The 19,189-nt window shown below is 43.9% G+C and overlaps 1 protein-coding gene across 2 annotated transcripts in view; it reads right to left on the bottom strand.

The window, feature by feature from the left end:
* Nucleotides 1-311: 311 nt before the first annotated feature.
* Nucleotides 312-19,189, bottom strand: part of LOC115130171 (histone-lysine N-methyltransferase 2C-like) — a 132,210-nt gene continuing 113,332 nt past the window's right edge. For both annotated transcript variants that reach the window (XM_029661016.2, XM_029661021.2), the window contains 7 exons: nt 19,029-19,165; nt 16,958-17,100; nt 16,139-16,319; nt 15,794-15,910; nt 2,311-2,384; nt 2,080-2,188; nt 312-1,881 (listed from right to left, as the gene is read on the bottom strand). In XM_029661016.2, coding sequence (XP_029516876.2) covers nt 1,789-1,881; nt 2,080-2,188; nt 2,311-2,384; nt 15,794-15,910; nt 16,139-16,319; nt 16,958-17,100; nt 19,029-19,165 — 854 coding nt within the window. In that variant the 3' untranslated portion in view covers nt 312-1,788. The remainder of the gene's footprint in view (nt 1,882-2,079; nt 2,189-2,310; nt 2,385-15,793; nt 15,911-16,138; nt 16,320-16,957; nt 17,101-19,028; nt 19,166-19,189) is intronic.

Raw genomic sequence — 19,189 nt, 5'->3', positions numbered from 1 at the left:
ATGGAAATCATGTTGAATAGGGTAAGTGGAAATGCAGGGATAGTCTTTAATTTCCCAAAGAATATAGCAGTCTCGGATCACACTAGCAGTCTGTCCTGCACTGTTCTAGTGAGCTATGATTTGTTTTTGTTTTCTTATCTAAATGTACGCTGTGCAGTTGAGTAATTCTCTTGCAAATGAGACAACCAAATAAATGTTAATTGAAGTATGAACATGCCTTGTCTTATTTGCAATTGATTGACATTACAGTTTGGTCCATTTCCTCCCACAGTAGAGAAGTGGCACGGAATTGAGATAAAGGAAATAGCCAATTTCAGATGTAAAATATTTTATTTTTTGTAAATGATCTGATTCCACAACCCATCACACTCTGTATACTTTAAAAAGCCTTCCATTTCTTCTTACATTAGATCCTACTATACAGGACAAAGAAAAGACACATACTGTTAAGAGGTCTGAATATTGTACGAGGGAAAATTATGTACAATTTGAAAACATACATGCCATGTACTGTTTATACCGACTTTTGTGCACACAAATAACTTCATTTCATACTGGTCAGAAAAATGCTAGTACCAGATTGACTTTTGTGATTGAGTCAAGAAGTAAATCATACCATTTTTTTTCTCAACTAGCCAGCACGTTTCTTCTTCAAAAGAAATGTAAACAACACATTTTGTCAAAAGCATAATGGAGTCTCCTGCAAATGGTAAGTGAAAGACATTTTTGAAACATGTCTGTTAATTAACTGCATGAGGTAAATCAGACTACTGTGCGTATGATACGGTTAAAGAAGCCAACCGATGGTGTTGGGTGGTTTCCAACCTAAATTCAGTTCTCTAATTATACGTTCAAATCTGATTTAACTAAGGGTTACGATGTAACCGTCTCTGATTGGTGCTCTGTGCAATTCTTAGATTGCGCATGTCAATGCAAATAAATTGTTGTAAAATTAAAGAAACAGAAAACATTCTTCAAGTGGTCATAATTTTAGACAACGCAACTACATTCTAAATAAAACAAAAATACTTTTACACAATGATATCCTTCTTAAATACTTTTTTTGTTGAAAAAAACAACTAAAGAATCATCCAAACAGCCATGAAGCTTATTTAGCATTTGGCTGATTATTTACTTAATTTCATCTTTCCTTTTTTACAGATATTTACACATTGTATATAGTAACACGTTCTGATTAGACTGGGCTGCAGTTTGCCGGTGACTCTTTCTCCTCATTTAAAAAAATAACTTCATTTGATAATAAATACGAAAAAAAATCTCTTATTTTACATAAATCAAAAACAAACTGACTCATGGAATCAAGTATTTAACTAATTTTTGTTTTTAGTGCAAGTTAATAATCCCTTAGCTTTGTCCCTAAGGAAGTCCTCTCTGTACATTCCTTGTTCAGTGGCGTCTACATTTCTGTAACTATATATGTATATATTTCTTAATCCGGAGGACCTGCCTCTCTAACTAAATAAGGCGGTGGCCAGCACAAAACTCTCCTGGTCAACTGGTGAATTCTGCCCCAATCCCCTCTCACACGTTTTTAATATTAACAAAAATCCATCTCTACTCTTTTTTTGCTGAGTGAAAGACTCAGCTAACTGCCTTTATAAAAATAGTCTTTCTGCCTTTTGATTCCTCTAACAGTTCTGCGGTCAGTCTTTTCCCCCCAATTTTTTTTTTTTAAAGTAACAGCGTATCAACCAACAAGCCTATAAGGAATGCACATGTGTGTGTAATTTTAAAGTGTCGTTGCCCGTCTTTTGCCGCAACTCTGTTCTAGTTCATCCATTTCCGACAGTTAACTGCACCACAGTGGCAAGGGATCTTATGCTGGTCGTCCTCCAGGTCAAATTTGTAGTCGTAACACAGCTAAGAGGGAGAGAGAGAAATCAGTTCAATCCAGCTCTATCGACATGCAAAACTTTGATAAAGGTATCTATGCTTGATATGACGAGACCATTGTTATTCATGTGTCAGCTTAACGTTTGAGGTAGCTACAGTGCAATTCATTCCCAGTCTCTACTCCCAATATAAAGTAATATTGCTAATGAAAGGTACATATCTTACCTCTTCTCCTCTCTGGATATTACGGCAGGAGCTGATGACGATCTTAACACCTCTCTCCAAGCTCACAGCCTCAGTGATGCAGTTCGGGGCACAGGAGTGGTTGATATATCTGAGGATGATAAAGGTTTTAACAACTTTTCTAAATGCTAGTGAAATGATAGCTTGACCTCCGCATCGAAATGTAACATAAGTGGGGGTCAAATGATGTATTCAGAATGTAGAAACTCCTACCTTGCTGGTCCGCCTGTTATGGTGGCGTCGACGACATGCTCACTGTCCAGGCGGAACATGTAGACTCCACGGTTCTGCAGCACAGCAATAGAATCAAATATGTAAAATACAAAATTGCCATGCTTGTCTAGTAGATACAATGCCTTCAGAAAGTATTCATCCCCCTCGACTTGTTACAGCCTAAATTCAAGATGGATTAAATGGACTCACCCATCTACACAACACCCCATAATGACAGTGAAATAATGTCCACAGCATTGAAGGTCACCAAGAACACAGTGGCCTCCATTCTTACATGGAAGAAGTTTGGAACCACCAAGACTCTTCCCAGAGCTGGCCGCCTGAGCAATCGGGGGAGAAGGGCCTTGGTCAGGGAGTTGACCAAGAGCCCGATGGTCACTCTGACAGAGTTTCTCTGTGGAGATGGGAGAACCTTCCAGAAGGACAGCACTCTACCAAATCGGGCCTTTATGGTATTGACCAGACAGAAGCCCAGTGAAAGGCACATGACAGCCCGCTTGGAGCTTGCCAAAAGGCACATAATGGATTCAGACCATGAAACCAAGATTGAACTCTTTGGCCTGAATGCCAAGTGTCATGTCTGGAGGAAACCTGACACCATCCCTATGGTGAAGCATGTGGGTGGCAGCATCATGTTGTGGGGATGTTTTTCAGCTGCAGGGACTGGGAGACTAGTCAGGATCGAGGCAAAGCTGAACGGAGCAAAGTACAGAGAGATCCTTGATGAAAACCTGCTCCAGAGCACTCAGGACCTCAGACTGGGCGAAGGTTCACCTTCCAACAGGACAACGACCCTAAGCACACAGACAAGACAACGCAGGAGTGGCTTCGGGACAAGTGTCTGAGTGGCCCAGCCAGAGCCTGGACTGGGACTTGAACCCGATCTAACATCTCTAGAGACACCTGAAAATAGCTGTGCAGCGACGCTCCCCATAGGATCTGCAGAGAAGAATAGGCGATACTCCCCAAATAAAGGTGTGCCAAGCTTTTAGCGTCAAACCTAAGACTTGAGGCTGTAATCACTGCCAAAGGTGCTTCAACAAAGTACTGAGTAAAGGGTCTGAATACTTTAAAAAAAAAAGAACATTTACATAACACATTTCTAAACTTGTTTTTGCTTTACCATTTTGGGGCATTGTGTGTCAATTGAGGGAGAAAAAAAACGAATCAATTTTAGAATTAGGCTAACGTAACAAAGTCAAGGGGTCTGAATGCACTAACTACAATGTTGTTGATCCATCCTCAGTGTTGTCATGACGTTGGCCTGGGGGTAGGTTTATGACAGTCATAAATACCACTTCCCCCCCTTTTCCTCTCTACCCTACTGATGTGAAATTTGAAAACCCCTTGGTTAACATAGAGATTCTGGGGGGAAATAACTATATTCTGGTAATCTGACCAATTGAACATATGCGGTGGTACTTAATGAATATGATGTCAGTTAAATCAAATCTAATCAAATTTTATTTGTCACATACACATGGTTGGCAGATGTTAATGCGAGTGTAGCGAAATGCTTGTGCTTCTGGTTCCGACAATGCAGTAATAACCAACAAGTAATCTAACTAACAATTCCAAAACTACTGTCTTATACACAGTGTAAGGGGATAAAGAATATGTACATAAGGATATATGAATGAGTGATGGTACAGAGCAGCATAGGCAAGATACAGTAGATGGTATCGAGTACAGTATATACATATGAGATGAGTATGTAAACAAAGTGGCATAGTTAAAGTGGCTAGTGATACATGTATTACATAAGGATGCAGTCGATGATATAGGGTACAGTATATACGTATGCATATGAGGTGAATAATGTAGGGTATGTAACATTATATAAGGTAGCATTGTTTAAAGTGGCTAGTGATATATTTACATTTCCCATCAATTCCCATTATTAAAGTGGCTGGAGTCGAGTCAGTGTCAGTGTGTTGGCAGCAGCCACTCAATGTTAGTGGTGGCTGTTTAACAGTCTGATGGCCTTGAGATAGAAGCTGTTTTTCAGTCCCAGCTTTGATGCACCTGTACTGACCTCGCCTTCTGGATGATAGCGGGGTGAACAGGCAGTGGCTCGGGTGGTTGATGTCCTTGATGATCTTTATGGCCTTCCTGTAACATCGGGTGGTGTAGGTGCTGTTTCCTGAAGTCCACAATCATCTCCTTAGTTTTGTTGACGTTGAGTGTGAGGTTATTTTCCTGACACCACACTCCGAGGGCCCTCACCTCCTCCCTGTAGGCCGTCTCGTCGTTGTTGGTAATCAAGCCTACCACTGTTGTCGTCCGCAAACTTGATGATTGAGTTGGAGGCGTGCGTGGCCACGCAGTCGTGGGTGAACAGGGAGTACAGGAGAGGGCTCAGAATGCACCCTTGTGGGGCCCCAGTGTTGAGGATCAGCGGGGAGGAGATGTTGTTGCCTACACTCACCACCTGGGGGCGGCCCGTCAGGAAGTTCAGTACCCAGTTGCACAGGGCGGGGTCGAGACCCAGGGTCTCGAGCTTGATAACGAGCTTGGAGGGTACTATGGTGTTGAATGCCGAGCTGTAGTCGATGAACAGCATTCTCACATAGGTATTCCTCTTGTCCAGATGGGTTAGGGCAGTGTGCAGTGTGGTTGAGATTGCGCGTCGTCTGTGGACCTATTTGGGCGGTAAGCAAATTGGAGTGGCTCTAGGGTGTCAGGTAGGGTGGAGGTGATATGGTCCTTGACTAGTCTCTCAAAGCACTTCATGATGACGGAAGTGAGTGCTACGGGGCGGTAGTGGTTTAGCTCAGTTACCTTAGCTTTCTTGGGAACAGGAACAATGGTGGCCCTCTTGAAGCATGTGGGAACAGCAGACTGGTATAGGGATTGATTGAATATGTCCGTAAACACACCGGCCAGCTGGTCTGCGCGTGCTCTGAGGGCGCAGCTGGGGATGCCGTCTGGGCCTGCAGCCCTGCGAGGGTTAACACGTTTAAATGTCTTACTCACCTCGGCTGCAGTGAAGGAGAGACCACATGTTTTCGTTGCAGGCCGTGTCAGTGGCACTGTATTGTCCTCAAAGCGGGCAAAAAAGTTATTTAGTCTTCCTGGGAGCAAGACATCCTGGTCCGTGACAGGGCTGGATTTCTTCTTGTAGTCCGTGATTGACTGTAGACCCTGCCACATGCCTCTTGTGTCTGAGCCGTTGAATTGAGATTCTACTGCCTTGCGGAGGGAATAGCTGCGCTGTTTGTATTCGGTCATGTTACCAGACACCTTGCCCTGATTAAAAGCAGTGGTTCGCGCTTTCAGTTTCACGCGAATGCTGCCATCAATCCACGGTTTCTGGTTAGGGAATGTTTTAATCGTTGCTATGGGAACGACATCTTCAACGCACGTTCTAATGAACTCGCACACCGAATCAGCGTATTCGTCAATATTGTTATCTGACGCAATACGAAACATATCCCAGTCCACGTGATGGAAGCAGTCTTGGAGTGTGGAGTCAGCTTGGTCGGACCAGCGTTGGACAGACCTCAGCGTGGGAGCCTCTAGTTTTAGTTTCTGTCTGTAGGCAGGGATCAACAAAATGGAGTCATGGTCAGCTTTTCCGAAAGGGGGGCGGGGCAGGGCCTTATATGCGTCGCGGAAGTTAGAGTAACAATGATCCAAGGTTTTTCCACCCCTGGTTGCGCAATCGATATGCTGATAAAATTTAGGGAGTCTTGTTTTCAGATTAGCCTTGTTAAAATCCCCAGCTACAATGAATGCAGCCTCCGGATAAATGGTTTCCAGTTTGCAAAGAGTTAAATAAAGTTTGTTCAGAGCCATCGATGTGTCTGCTTGGGGGGGGATATATACGGCTGTGATTATAATCGAAGAGAATTCTCTTGGTAGATAATGCGGTCTACATTTGATTGTGAGGAATTCTAAATCAGGTGAACAGAAGGATTTGAGTTCCTGTATGTTTCTTTCATCACACCATGTCTCGTTCGCCATAAGGCATACGCCCCCGCCCCTCTTCTTACCAGAAAGATGTTTGTTTCTGTCGGCGCAATGCTTGGAAACCCGTTGGCTGCACCGCCTCGGGATAGCGTCTCTCCAGTGAGCCATGTTTCCGTGAAGCAAAGAACGTTACAGTCTCTGATGTCCCTCTGGAATGCTACCCTTGCTCGGATTTCATCAACCTTGTTGTCAAGAGACTGGACAGAACAGGGCTCCGGGCAGCCGAGCGGAAATGGAGGAAAACTCTCCTCCCTGCGGACCTGGCATTCTTTCACTCCCTCCTCTCTACATTTTCCTCTTCTGTCTCTGCTGCTAAAGCCACTTTCTACCACTCTAAATTCCAAGCATCTGCCTCTAACCCTAGGAAGCTCTTTGCCACCTTCTCCTCCCTCCTGAATTCTCCTCCCCCTCCCCCCCCTCCTCCCTCTCTGCAGATGACTTCCGTCAACCATTTTGAAAAGAAGGTCGAAGACATCCGTACCTCGTTTGCTAAGTCAAACGACACCGCTGGTTCTGCTCACACTGCCCTACCCTGTGCTCTGACCTCTTTCTCCCCTCTCTCTCCAGATGAAATCTCGCGTCTTGTGACGGCCGGCCGCCCAACAACCTGCCCGCTTGACCCTATCCCCTCCTCTCTTACCTCACCTCGCTCATCAACTCATCCCTGACCGCTGGCTACGTCCCTTCCGTCTTCAAGAGAGCGAGAGTTGCACCCTTCTGAAAAACCTACACTCGATCCCTCCGATGTCAACAACTACAGACCAGTATCCCTTCTTTCTTTTCTCTCCAAAACTCTTGAACGTGCCGTCCTTGGCCAGCTCTCCCGCTATCTCTCTCAGAATGACCTTCTTGATCCAAATCAGTCAGGTTTCAAGACTAGTCATTCAACTGAGACTGCTCTTCTCTGTATCACGGAGGCGCTCCGCACTGCTAAAGCTAACTCTCTCTCCTCTGCTCTCATCCTTCTAGACCACATATGTCAGAGTCAAGGCCCGGGCCACATCCGGCCCGCAAGAAGGTTTTTACGGCCCCTGGGATGATCTTGATTTATTATTAGAACCGGCCCGCAGCAAGCCGGCAGCCCGCAGATCTTTTACACGCACCAATACTACATTTCCCACAATGCAAAGGTGACGCACCGAGCAGTAGGCTGCTTCATTTCAATATTTATTGGCACAGCAGTCGTCAGCATCACAGTAAAATTAACTTTCAGATACCCATCAAAAATGGCAAAACGGAAGGTGGATACTGAGAACCGGGGTTTCAAACAAGGTGGGAGTCGGAGTATATGTTCACGAAGGTAGCTGGAAAACCTGTGTGTCTTCTGTGTGGAGAAAGTGTGGCGGTACTGAAAGAGTATAATCTGAGACGACATTATGAAACGAAACACGCGGACAAAAACAAGAATATGGACATGGAACAAAGGCTACAAAAGGCAGAGGAATTAAAACGAGGCCTCAAATCTCGACAGGCTCTGTTCAAAAAAGCCAAATCACAAGGCCAGGCTGCTGTCAAGGCCAGTTTTATTTTGGCAGAAGAGATCGCTAAATCAGCCCGGCCATTTACGGAGGGGATTTCATCAAAAACTGCATGATTAAAGTTTGTGACGAAGTTTGCCCAGAAAAAGGCAACTCTTTTTAAATGTGAGTCTGAGCAGAAACACCATTGCCGAGAGAGTAGACCAGTTGTCCATCAATCTAAAAGAGCAGCTTGTGAAAAAGGGAAAAGATTTTATTGCATATTCCTTGGCTGTGGATGAGAGCACCGACATTTCTGACATTGCCCAGTTGTCAATTTTCATCCGCGGAGTGGACTCCAACCTAAGCGTGACAGAGGAGTTTTTGGCTTTACGTCCTATGCATGGCACAACTACGGGGCATGATTTGTATGAAGAGGTGTCAAGATGTGTAAATGAGATGGAGCTGCCTTGGGAAAAACTCGTGGGTTTGACAACCGACGGAGCACCTGCGATGTGTGGACACAGGAGCGGACTGGTGGCGAAGATACGGGAAAAGATGCAAGAGGAAAACGCGACAGGTGAGCTGACAGCTTATCATTGTATCATACACCAGGAAGCGTTGTGCGGTAAAGCCTTGAAAATGGAGCATGTAATGAGCATCATCACGCGCACAGTTAACTTTATCAGAGCCAAAGGTTTGAATCACCGCCAGTTCAAGGCATTTCTGACGGAGTTAGAAACGGAGCATGGTGATTTGCCTTATCACACAGAGGTGCGATGGCTAAGCCAGGGAAAGGTGCTTCAAAGATGTTTCGAGCTTCGTGAGGAGATTTGTCTGTTCTTGGACAGCAAAGGGAAAGACACAACACAACTCCGAGACGAAATGTTTCTGTGTGAAATGGCTTTTCTGTGTGACATTACGAGTCATCTGAATGCAATAAACTTGCAGCTGCAGGGTCGGGATCGTGTCATCTCTGATATGTACAGTACAGTGAAGGCATTTAAAACCAAACTGACTCTGTGGGAGACGCAGATGCGGAAAGAAAATTTGAGCCACTTTCCCAGCTGCCAGACCATGAAAGAGAAGCTCTCTACCAGTGCGTTCCCGAGCACACAGTTGGCTGATAAAATAGGTATGCTTGCCGCTGACTTTCGACGCCGATTTGCTGACTTTGAAGCACAAAAAGCAGGTTGGAACTGCTCGGTAACCCATTTGCTGTTGACGTGGAAAGCTCACCACCAAACCTCCAAATGGAGTTGATTGACCTCCAATGCAATGATGCACTGAGGGCAAAATATGCGGCAGTGGGTGCTGCGGAGTTCGCCCGTTTCCTCCCCGGCACAATGCCCCAGCTGCGCATCCAGGCTGCTCAAACGTTGTCTATGTTTGGCAGCACATACCTGTGTGAACAACTGTTTTCTTTGATGAACCTGAACAAAACATCACACAGAAGTCGACTTACTGCTGAACACCACTCAATTCTGAGGATTTCTTCAGCTCAGAGCCTTACCCCGAACATTGATGAACTTGTGGAAAAGATGGGACACCACCAAGTATCACCCTCAACCTCAAACAAGTGAACATTACTGTGCAATCACATATTTAGAGTTTTTACTCAGTTCAAGTTTAAAAGTTAAAATTTAATATTTGTTTTCACTGCATGTTACTTCTCCTTAAACAAAGTGTTGTTTTTGATTAATAGATTTTTGCACTTTATTTTTTTGTATTTCAATCCAATTATATTTTAAAAATATTTCAGTTGAGTGGATGATGAAAATTGCTATTATTGTTTTTCTTTGAAGTAAATTTAGCCCACTTTTGCTAAAATAGAAAATATAGTCTACTGATGGTGCCTTGAATACCGGTTTCTTTCATTTAATGTTCATGTTATGGGGATATTTATATAAAGGAAATTTGTCTTTTGTGTCTGTTGAAAATTAAAGATTACTGACAGAGCCATAAGAAAATATTGCTTTATTTATCTGATCATATTGTAATATATTTGTTAGGTTTTCAGTAGGTTCAATTAGGTTCACTAGACTATATGCGTCATTTAAAATTTTTTCAATGAACATTCGAACAGTCCGGCCCTCGTCTTGTAGCTGATTTTTTTATTTGGCCCTCCGTCCATTTGACTTTGACACCCCTGTTCTAGACCTATCGGCTGCCTTCGATACTGTGAACCATCAGATCCTCCTCTCCACCCTCTCCGAGTTGGGCATCTCCGGCGCGGCCCACGCTTGGATTGCGTCCTACCTGACAGGTCGCTCCTACCAGGTGGAGTGGCGAGAATCTGTCTCCTCACCACGCGCTCTCACCACTGGCGTCCCCCAGGGCTCTGTTCTAGGCCCTCTCCTATTCTCGCTATACACCAAGTCACTTGGCTCTGTCATAACCTCACATGGTCTCTCCTATCATTGCTATGCAGACGACACACAATTAATCTTCTCCTTTCCCCCTTCTGATGATCAGGTGGCGAATCGCATCTCTGCATGTCTGGCAGACATATCAGTGTGGATGACGGATCACCACCTCAAGCTGAACCTCGGCAAGACGGAGCTGCTCTTCCTCCCAGGGAAGGACTGCCCGTTCCATGATCTCGCCATCACGGTTGACAACTCCATTGTGTCCTCCTCCCAGAGCGCTAAGAACCTTGGCGTGATCCTGGACAACACCCTGTCGTTCTCAACTAACATCAAGGCGGTGGCCCGTTCCTGTAGGTTCATGCTCTACAACATCCGCAGAGTACGACCCTGCCTCGCACAGGAAGCGGCGCAGGTCCTAATCCAGGCACTTGTCATCTCCCGTCTGGATTACTGCAACTCGCTGTTGGCTGGGCTCCCTGCCTGTGCCATTAAACCCCTACAACTCATCCAGAACGCCGCAGCCCGTCTGGTGTTCAACCTTCCCAAGTTCTCTCACGTCACCCCGCATCCGCTACAAGACCATGGTGCTTGCCTACGGAGCTGTGAGGGGAACGGCACCTCAGTACCTCCAGGCTCTGATCAGGCCCTACACCCAAACAAGGGCACTGCGTTCATCCACCTCTGGCCTGCTCGCCTCCCTACCACTGAGGAAGTACAGTTCCCGCGCAGCCCAGTCAAAACTGTTCGCTGCTCTGGCCCCCCAATGGTGGAACAAACTCCCTCACGACGCCAGGACAGCGGAGTCAATCACCACCTTCCGGAGACACCTGAAACCCCACCTCTTTAAGGAATACCTAGGATAGGATAAATTAATCCTTCTCACCCCCCTTAAAAGATTTAGATGCACTATTGTAAAGTGGCTGTTCCACTGGATGTCTTAAGGTGAACGCACCAATTTGTAAGTCGCTCTGGATAAGAGCGTCTGCTAAATGACTTAAATGTAAATGTAAATTGGCAAGAAGAATGCTAGGGAGTGGTGCATGGTGTGCCCGTCTCCGGAGTCTGACCAGAAGACCGCCTCGTTTCCCTCTTTTTCTGAGTCGTTTTTTGGGTCGCTGCATGGGATCCATGCCGTTGTCCTGTTTGAAATGCAGAACACAGGATCCGCGTCGCGAAAAACATATTCTTGGTCGTACTGATGGTGAGTTGACGCTGATCTTATATTCAGTAGTTCTTCTCGACTGTATGTAATGAAACCTAAGATGACCTGGGGTACTAAGAAATAACACGTAAAAAAACTAAAAACTGCATAGTTTCCTAGGAACGCGAAGCGAGGCGGCCATCTCTGTCGGCGCCGGAAGTCGTTTGTCATCTGAGACATTCTCATCAATGATCAAATGACACAAACTACAGTGGAAAGTCTGCACATTATGGAATTCTTGTTCAATTTAAATATTTGAATATAAAATTATTGGTGAAGAGATTAAATGCAATTTTAGCTTCCAAATGAGAGATGGGTTTTCATAAGGTTAAGGCTCTGCTCAATCAGTGGCCCGCCCCTGTGAAGGGACATGGGTTATAAAACTTTTCAAACACGCCCTCCTCTCCCTTCCTATATAAAGCCTTGACGAAAATGTACGTGAGGTCTGCAGCCTCTGCGTTAAAAGGACTAACATGTCAACTACAGAACTAAGCCAACCTCAGCGTGAGCTTTGGTTGCGAATGGTATGAACTTTGAACTCTTATTCACTACAGAAGTGATACCTCCTAGCCGTTGAGTTAGCAACAGCAGCTGCAAAAGAGGGCTAGGAAAGAACAGACAGGATACTCTGTCTATCACACAACGACGTTACTACAACGTATCCAATTGACCACCAGAGACATTCTTCAAAGGACTCTGTTTGGCAACACGGCCTTCCATCTACCACCAACCTACCGAAGCGCAGCTCAGAGTAAATATTTATTGCATTTTCCTTTTCCAAATGGGCGGTAATTTAGAATGCATAAGATACTGTATTTACAATAGCACAGCTTCTCCCTTTGTCCCTCAGTCTTCCCGCTCTTTCACTCAAACCCAGCCCCTTTTCTTTTGAGTAACCACCTGTCATGTCTGTTCCGCCCGCTAGGGACGTTTTTCCTTTGATGTAATTTGTAATCAAGGTATATGTAATTTTGTGTGATTAGTTAGGTATTTAGTAAATAAATAATTAAACCCAATTTTGTATTGCTGATTCAACTTGTTCGTGAAGACAACCAAGAATTTACAACTTTCAGATGAGACTGAATTAAGGTGACGATTAATATTGACTGCTATTGGTGTAAAATATTACTAGGTCTTTAAGAGTTTATTCGGAAGATAACAGCTCTATAAATATTATTTTATTTATTTATTATTTTGTGGTGCCCCGACTCTCTAGTTAATTACATTTACATGATTAGCTCAATCAGGTAATATTCATTACGGAGAAAGGATTTTATAGAATAGCATGTCATATCACTTAATCCGGCATAGGAGAACACTGTCGTGTCTTTGGCTATCACAACCATTTAAACTCTGTTTTTAACTTCTTATGGCTTGGGGGCGCTATTTTCACATCCGGATGAAGTGTGCCCAAAGTAAACTACCTGCTACTCAGGCCCAGAAGCTAAGATATGCATATTATTAGTAGATTTGGATGATGTCTGTGAGTATAACAGAACTCATATGGCAGGTGAAAACCTGAGAAAAATCCAACCAGGAAGTGGGAGATCTGAGGTTTGTAGTTTTTCAAATGATTGCCTATCCAATATACAGTGTAAATTTGGTCCAATTGCACTTCCTAAGGCTTCCATTAGATGTCAACCGTCTTTAGAACGTTGTTTCAGGCTTCTATTGTGAAAGGGGAGCGAATAAGAGCTGTTTGAATCAGGGGTCTAGCAGAAAGCCTCGAGTTTAGTCACGCGTGCGGCCGTGAGCACGAGCTGTTCCTTTTCATTTCTAAAGACAAAGGAATTGTTCGGTTGAAACATTATTAAAGATTTATGATAAAAACATCCTAAAGATGGATTCTATAAATTGTTTGACATGTTTCTACGAACTGTAATATAACTTTTTTGACTTTTCGTCTGGACTTAGTGCTCGAGCCTTGTGCATTTGGATTACTGGACTAAACGTGCAAACAAAAAGGAGGTATTTGGACATAATCAAGCAAAACTAACATTTATTGTGGAACTGGGATTCCTGGGAGTGCATTCCGATGAAGATCAAAGGTACCGTAATTGCTGGACTATTAAAATACCTAGGAATACCTAGGATAGGATAAAGTAATCCTTCTCCCCCCCCTTAAAAGACCTAGATGCACTATTGTAAAGTGGCTGTTCCACTGGATGTCATAAGGTGAAAGCACCAATTTGTAAGTCGCTCTGAATAAGAGCGTCTGCTAAATGACGTAAATGTAAATGTAATATAAACCGCACCCACTGAATTATAAAAAATATGTATTTTGTACATAAATAAGCCGCACATGTCTATAAGCCGCAGGTGCCTACCGGTACATTGAAACAAATGAACTTTACACAGCCTTTAAACGAAACACTGCTTGTAAACAAAAATAAATAGGCTTTAACGAAACACGGCCTGTAACAAAAATTAAACAGTAGCCTACCAAGGAAGTCATTGGTCACTATCTTCCTCCTCCTGTGCACTGAAACCACTGAAGTCATCTCCTTCGGTGTCGGAGTTGAATAGCCTCAGAATTGCTTCATCTGATGTTGGATCGTTTTCATTGTCGCTCTCGTCACTTTCATCCGGAGGCAAATACCCCGCTGAGCTCATGCTGCCCCTTCAACACGCAGCAGTCCAGCCTTTCGAAACCCGTTGATGATAGTGGATTTTTTGACAATGCTCCACGCTGTCAGGACCCACTGGCAGACTTGACCATAAGTTGCTCTTCGCATGTTTTAGTGAAGGATTTCTCCCAACTTGTCATCCAAGCCTCCCACTGAACAAGGAGCGCCACCTTAAATGCACGATTTACACTGATGTCGAGTGGCTGCAAATACTTTGGGCCATCTGCTTTTCTTCCCTCTGAAAGCTTTTGTTGTCTTTTTGCACTGAGTCAGTTCCTCACACACCTGTTTCCAACGTCTTATCATCGACTCATTAAGGCCAAGCTCCCGTGCAGCAGCTCTATTTCCTTTTCCAACAGCCAGATCGATCGCCTTCAACTTGAAAGCTGCATCATATGCATTTCTCCGTGTCTTTGCCATGATGAGGGTGACAAAATTACTACCGTAATCAGAATGATGGGAAGTTTGAGTGCGCTCGATTTACGTCACATTTGACTGTGCTCAGTTTTTTGGCGGCATGAATCTTGTGAAAGCGGGAAAAATCCCAAAATTAGCTGCGTCATTGTACAAACCGCGAGGTTCAAAGCGTGGGAATAAAGTAGCGGCTTATAGTCCGGGAATTACGGTAAGTGAATTTATAATGCTATTTCTGACTTTTGTTGACTCCACATGGCAGGTATGATGGCTGAGCGCTGTACTCAGATTATCGCATAGTGTGCTTTTGCGAAATCTGACACAGCGGTTGCATTATATCTTTAATTCTATGCATAACACTTGTATCTTTCATCAACGTTTATGATGAGTATTCCAGTGGCTCTCTGCAAAATCACCGGATGTTTTGGAAGCAGAACATAACGCGCCAATGTAAACTCAGATTTTGGGATATAAATATGAACAAAACAAACATGTATTGTGTAACATGAAGTCCTATGAGTGCCATCTGATGAAGATCATCAACGGTTAGTGATTAATTTTAGCTATTTCTGCTTTTTGTGACTCCTCTCTTTGGCTGGAAAATGGCTGTGTTTTTTGTGACTCGGTGCTGACCTAACAATCGCATGGTATGCTTTCGTCGTAAAGCCTTTTTGAAATCAGACACTGTGGTGGGATAACAACAAGTTTATCTTTAAAATGGTGTATAATACTTGTATGTTTGAGGAATTTCAATTATGAGATTTCTGTTTTGAATTTGGCGCGCTGCACTTTTGACACTGGCTGTTGTCAAATCGATCCCGTTAACGGGATTTCAGCAATGAGAAGTTACGTCTCCATTGGCCTCATGGTGAAATCCCTGAGGGGTCAACTGAGTTAGACACCTGTATCTTCGTAGTGACTGGGTGTATTAATACACCATTCAATGTCTGCTTTTGTAAATATTTTTTTATCTACCCATAGGTGCCCTTTGCGAGGCATTGGAAAACCTCCCTGGTCTTTGTAGTTGAATCTGTGTTTGAAATTCACAGCTCGACTGAGGGACAGTACAGAGATGAGGCAGTCACTCAAAAATCATGTTAAACACTTATTGCACACAGTAAGTCCATGTAACTTATTGACTCTAAACATTTCAGCTTTTCATTTGTAAACAATTCCACTGACATTATGGGGTTTGTGTGTAGGCCAGTGACAAAAATACCAACATTTTATTAAATTTTAAATTCAGGCTGTAATGGAAATACTTTTTGGAGGCACTGTTTTTAGACACCACTTCAAATTAGTGGACTAGGCTATGTCAGCCACACCCGTTGCTTAAAGGTGTATACATTCGAGCACACAGCAGGATGGCCTTACATATGTAGGGTATCTAGTCTTGTGGTAAAAATGACTATCTAAACTCACCTGGGATTCATACATCTTCTCCATCCGGTTGGCGACCTCGTTGCGAATGAGGGTGCCGATGTACTCAATCACCATGGTGTGGGACTCAATGTCCCTGGCGGCGTACAGACCCAACCCCTGCCAGAGGTCAGACACAGTGCGGGTCAACACCAAACAACTTAACTCGACTTAGAACGCAAACAACCACTATGAATGCTGCCATATCAGTCATAACCCAAATCAATGTACACCAAAACAAAATAGCTTATGACACGTTTCTAATAAGTTAGAGAAGTATATTGAATCTGCATCAGTGATGTGTAGAGACCGCATGTAGCCCTAGCACAGAGTGGCAAAGGTGCCCACCTGAATGCGGGAGCGCGCCAGGTACACATTGCTCTTCCACTCTGCCTTCATGCGTCGGTACTGGAAGGGGACGGATGCAAACTGCTTGGGGGTCACCTCTTCTGGTGCTTCCACCACACCCACACTGCCAACCATCTGCATGGACTTAGAGGAGCCGCCGGTGCTGGACAAAGTGTGAGATCTACAAAAAGAGAAGCCAAAACACACAAGACACCCTGAAGCATTTCCACAACAGGAAGTTAGAATTACAGTACTACTTTTGTAGAGTTGGACTGTGTATGGGGTGCTTCCTGAACCCAGATTATGCCCACTCCTAACTGGCATTGTTAATGGAGACAGTCCATTTAAAGGTACAGGAATAGGCTTAATTTGGGCCTCCGGGAAAGCGGCCGTAAGAGTTAGTTATTGGGTGGCTAAGAGCAGAACCCTTTCTAGCAGGGATACCAACATCTAGCTTTATAAGAAAGTAGAATAACATAAAACAGAATTATGGGTTAATAATATAGCACTAAAACAGTGACACGTACAAGATTGACTGAAAATGGACGTGACAATGAAGGATGACGACTTCACAAGAAAAGAGTGATGGAGGAAAGCGGTTGTTTTTGTTACATTGATTTAAATCAAGGGAACCTCATGACTCTTTTCCTGCAACTAAGAATCTGTGAAGTGACGTAAAAAAAAACATGCATAAAGAGGATACTGAAGAAGAGAGACAACGCCTTGTTGTGGATGGAACAAAGACAACGTTTTCCAGAGATTAATACAGTGGCCGAAACAAACATGGCAGGAACTTAAGTGTAAAATCATACAGAATACCTTAAGACCAACCTCTTGACATGCGTGCAGGTCTTGGGTTCCGAGCGGGCACTGCCAGTTGGGTTGATGGCCAAGGGGAGATCCATCAGAGGGTTCCGTCCAAAACGGAAAGTGTAACTTTCACAGGCCTCCACTCCAGGGAGCTGGGAGATGCAGGCGCGCACACAGAGATAATGAAAAATATATATTTTGTAACATTTAAGTGGTTTGAGGGTTTATAATGACCAAAAGTTTTAAACTTAATTTAAACACTCAATAGTACATTCCAGGTTTCCATTATGATTCGTAAGTGGATATATTGAACTGTTTTTCCAACAGGTAATTTTTAAAAGAAATGTCTTATACCACTTAACCTTCAATTGAAAAAGTGCTTTCATAATCAACTGAAAAGCCAGATTCTAAAATAGTGTCTGATGGAGAACCTCCTGTGCCTGTGAAAAGCCTTTTCCCTCAAAGCACTTAATGGAGTTGAAGCTATTTTGTATTGGTGCTTTTAACGAAAACGTTTCTATTTGCCCAAACCAATGGCAGAGGAGAAGAAAATTCAAAAGTCAAACCCAAACTGGGTTAGCTACAGTACATTCGGAAATTATTCAGGCCTGTTCCCTTTTTCCAAATTGTTACATTACAGCCTTATTCTAAAATGGATTAAATAAATGTTTTCCCTCAATCTACACACAATACTCCATAAAGACCAATCTCGAAAACAGGTTTTTAGAAATGTTTGCAAATGGATAAAAAATATGAAACACCATATTTACATAAGTATTCAGACCCTTTGCTATGAGACTCGAAATTGAGCTCAGGTGCATCCTGTTTCCATTGATCATCCTTGATGTTTCTACAACTTAATTGTGATAAAAATCAATTGATTGGACATGATTTGGAAAGGCACACACCTGTCTATATAAAGGTCCCACAGTTGACAGTGCATGTCAAAGCAAAAACTAAGCCATGAGGTCGAAGGAATTGTCCATAGAGCGCCGAGACAGGATTGTGTCGAGGCACGTATCTGGGTAAGGGTACCAAAACATTTCTGCAGCATTGAAGGTCCCCAAGAACACAGTGGTCTCCATCATTCTTAACTGGAAGAAGTTTGGAACCACAAACTTTTCTTAGAGCTGGCCGCCCAGCCAAACTGAGCAATCGAGGGAGAAAGCCCTTGGTCAGGGGGTGACCAAGAACCGGATGGTCGCTCCATAGTTCCTCTGTGGAGATGGGAGAACCTTCCAGAAGGACAACAATCTCTGCACGACTCCACCAATCAGGCTTTTATGGTAGTGACCAGACAGAAGCCACTCCTCAGTAAAAGGCACATGACAGCCCGGTTGGAGCTTGCCAAAAGGCACCTAAAGGACTCTCAGACCATGAGAAACAAGATTCTCTGGTCTGATGAAACCAAGATTGAACTCTCTAGCCCAAATGCCAAGTGACTTGTCTGGAGGAAACCTGGCACCATCCCTACTGTGAAGCATGTTGGTGGTAGCATCATGCTTTGGGGATGTTTTTCAGTGGCAGGGACTCGGCGACTAGTCAGGATCGAGGGAAATATTAACGGAGCAAAGTACAGAGATTCTTGAAGAAAATCTGCTCACCTTCCAACAGGATAACGACCCTAAGCACACAGCCAAGACAACGCAAGAGTGGTTTCGGGACAAGTCTCTGAATGTCCTTGAGTGGCCCGACCAGAGCCCGGACTTGAACCCGATCGAACATGTCTGGAGAAACCTGAAAATAGCTGTGCAGCGACGCTCCCCATCCTGTTTGAGAGGATCTGCAGAGAAGAATGGGAGAAACTCCCCAAATACAGGTGTGCCAAGCTTGTAGCGTCATACCCAAGAAGACTTGAGGCTCTAATCGCTGCCAAAAGTGCTTCAAAGTAAGTAAAGGGTCTGATTTGTTACATTTTTTATTATGGGGTATCGTGTTTAGATTTTCAGGGGGGAAAAATGATTGAATCAATTTGTGAATAAGTCTAACGTAACAAAATGTGTAAAGTCAAGGGGATTGTATACTTCCCGAATGCACCCACCTAAAACGTTCTACTCTCTCTTGCCATCTCTGCTCTTACCGATTCCACGATCCTGGTGACGGCAGTGACAGTGAATCCAAACAGGTCCTCTCCCTTCAGGTAGACAGGGAACAGTTTCAGAGTTCTAGACTCGTTACGCCGCTCAGCCACAGGCTCCAGAATCTTGTCCCAGACAGCTACAACACAACAAACGGGATATT

This window comes from Oncorhynchus nerka, linkage group LG6 (assembly GCF_034236695.1).
Source record: "Oncorhynchus nerka isolate Pitt River linkage group LG6, Oner_Uvic_2.0, whole genome shotgun sequence".
Taxonomy (NCBI): Eukaryota; Metazoa; Chordata; class Actinopteri; order Salmoniformes; family Salmonidae; genus Oncorhynchus; species Oncorhynchus nerka.
The sequence above is the reverse complement of the archived record's forward strand: the minus strand, read 5'-3'. Positions and strand labels throughout refer to the sequence as shown.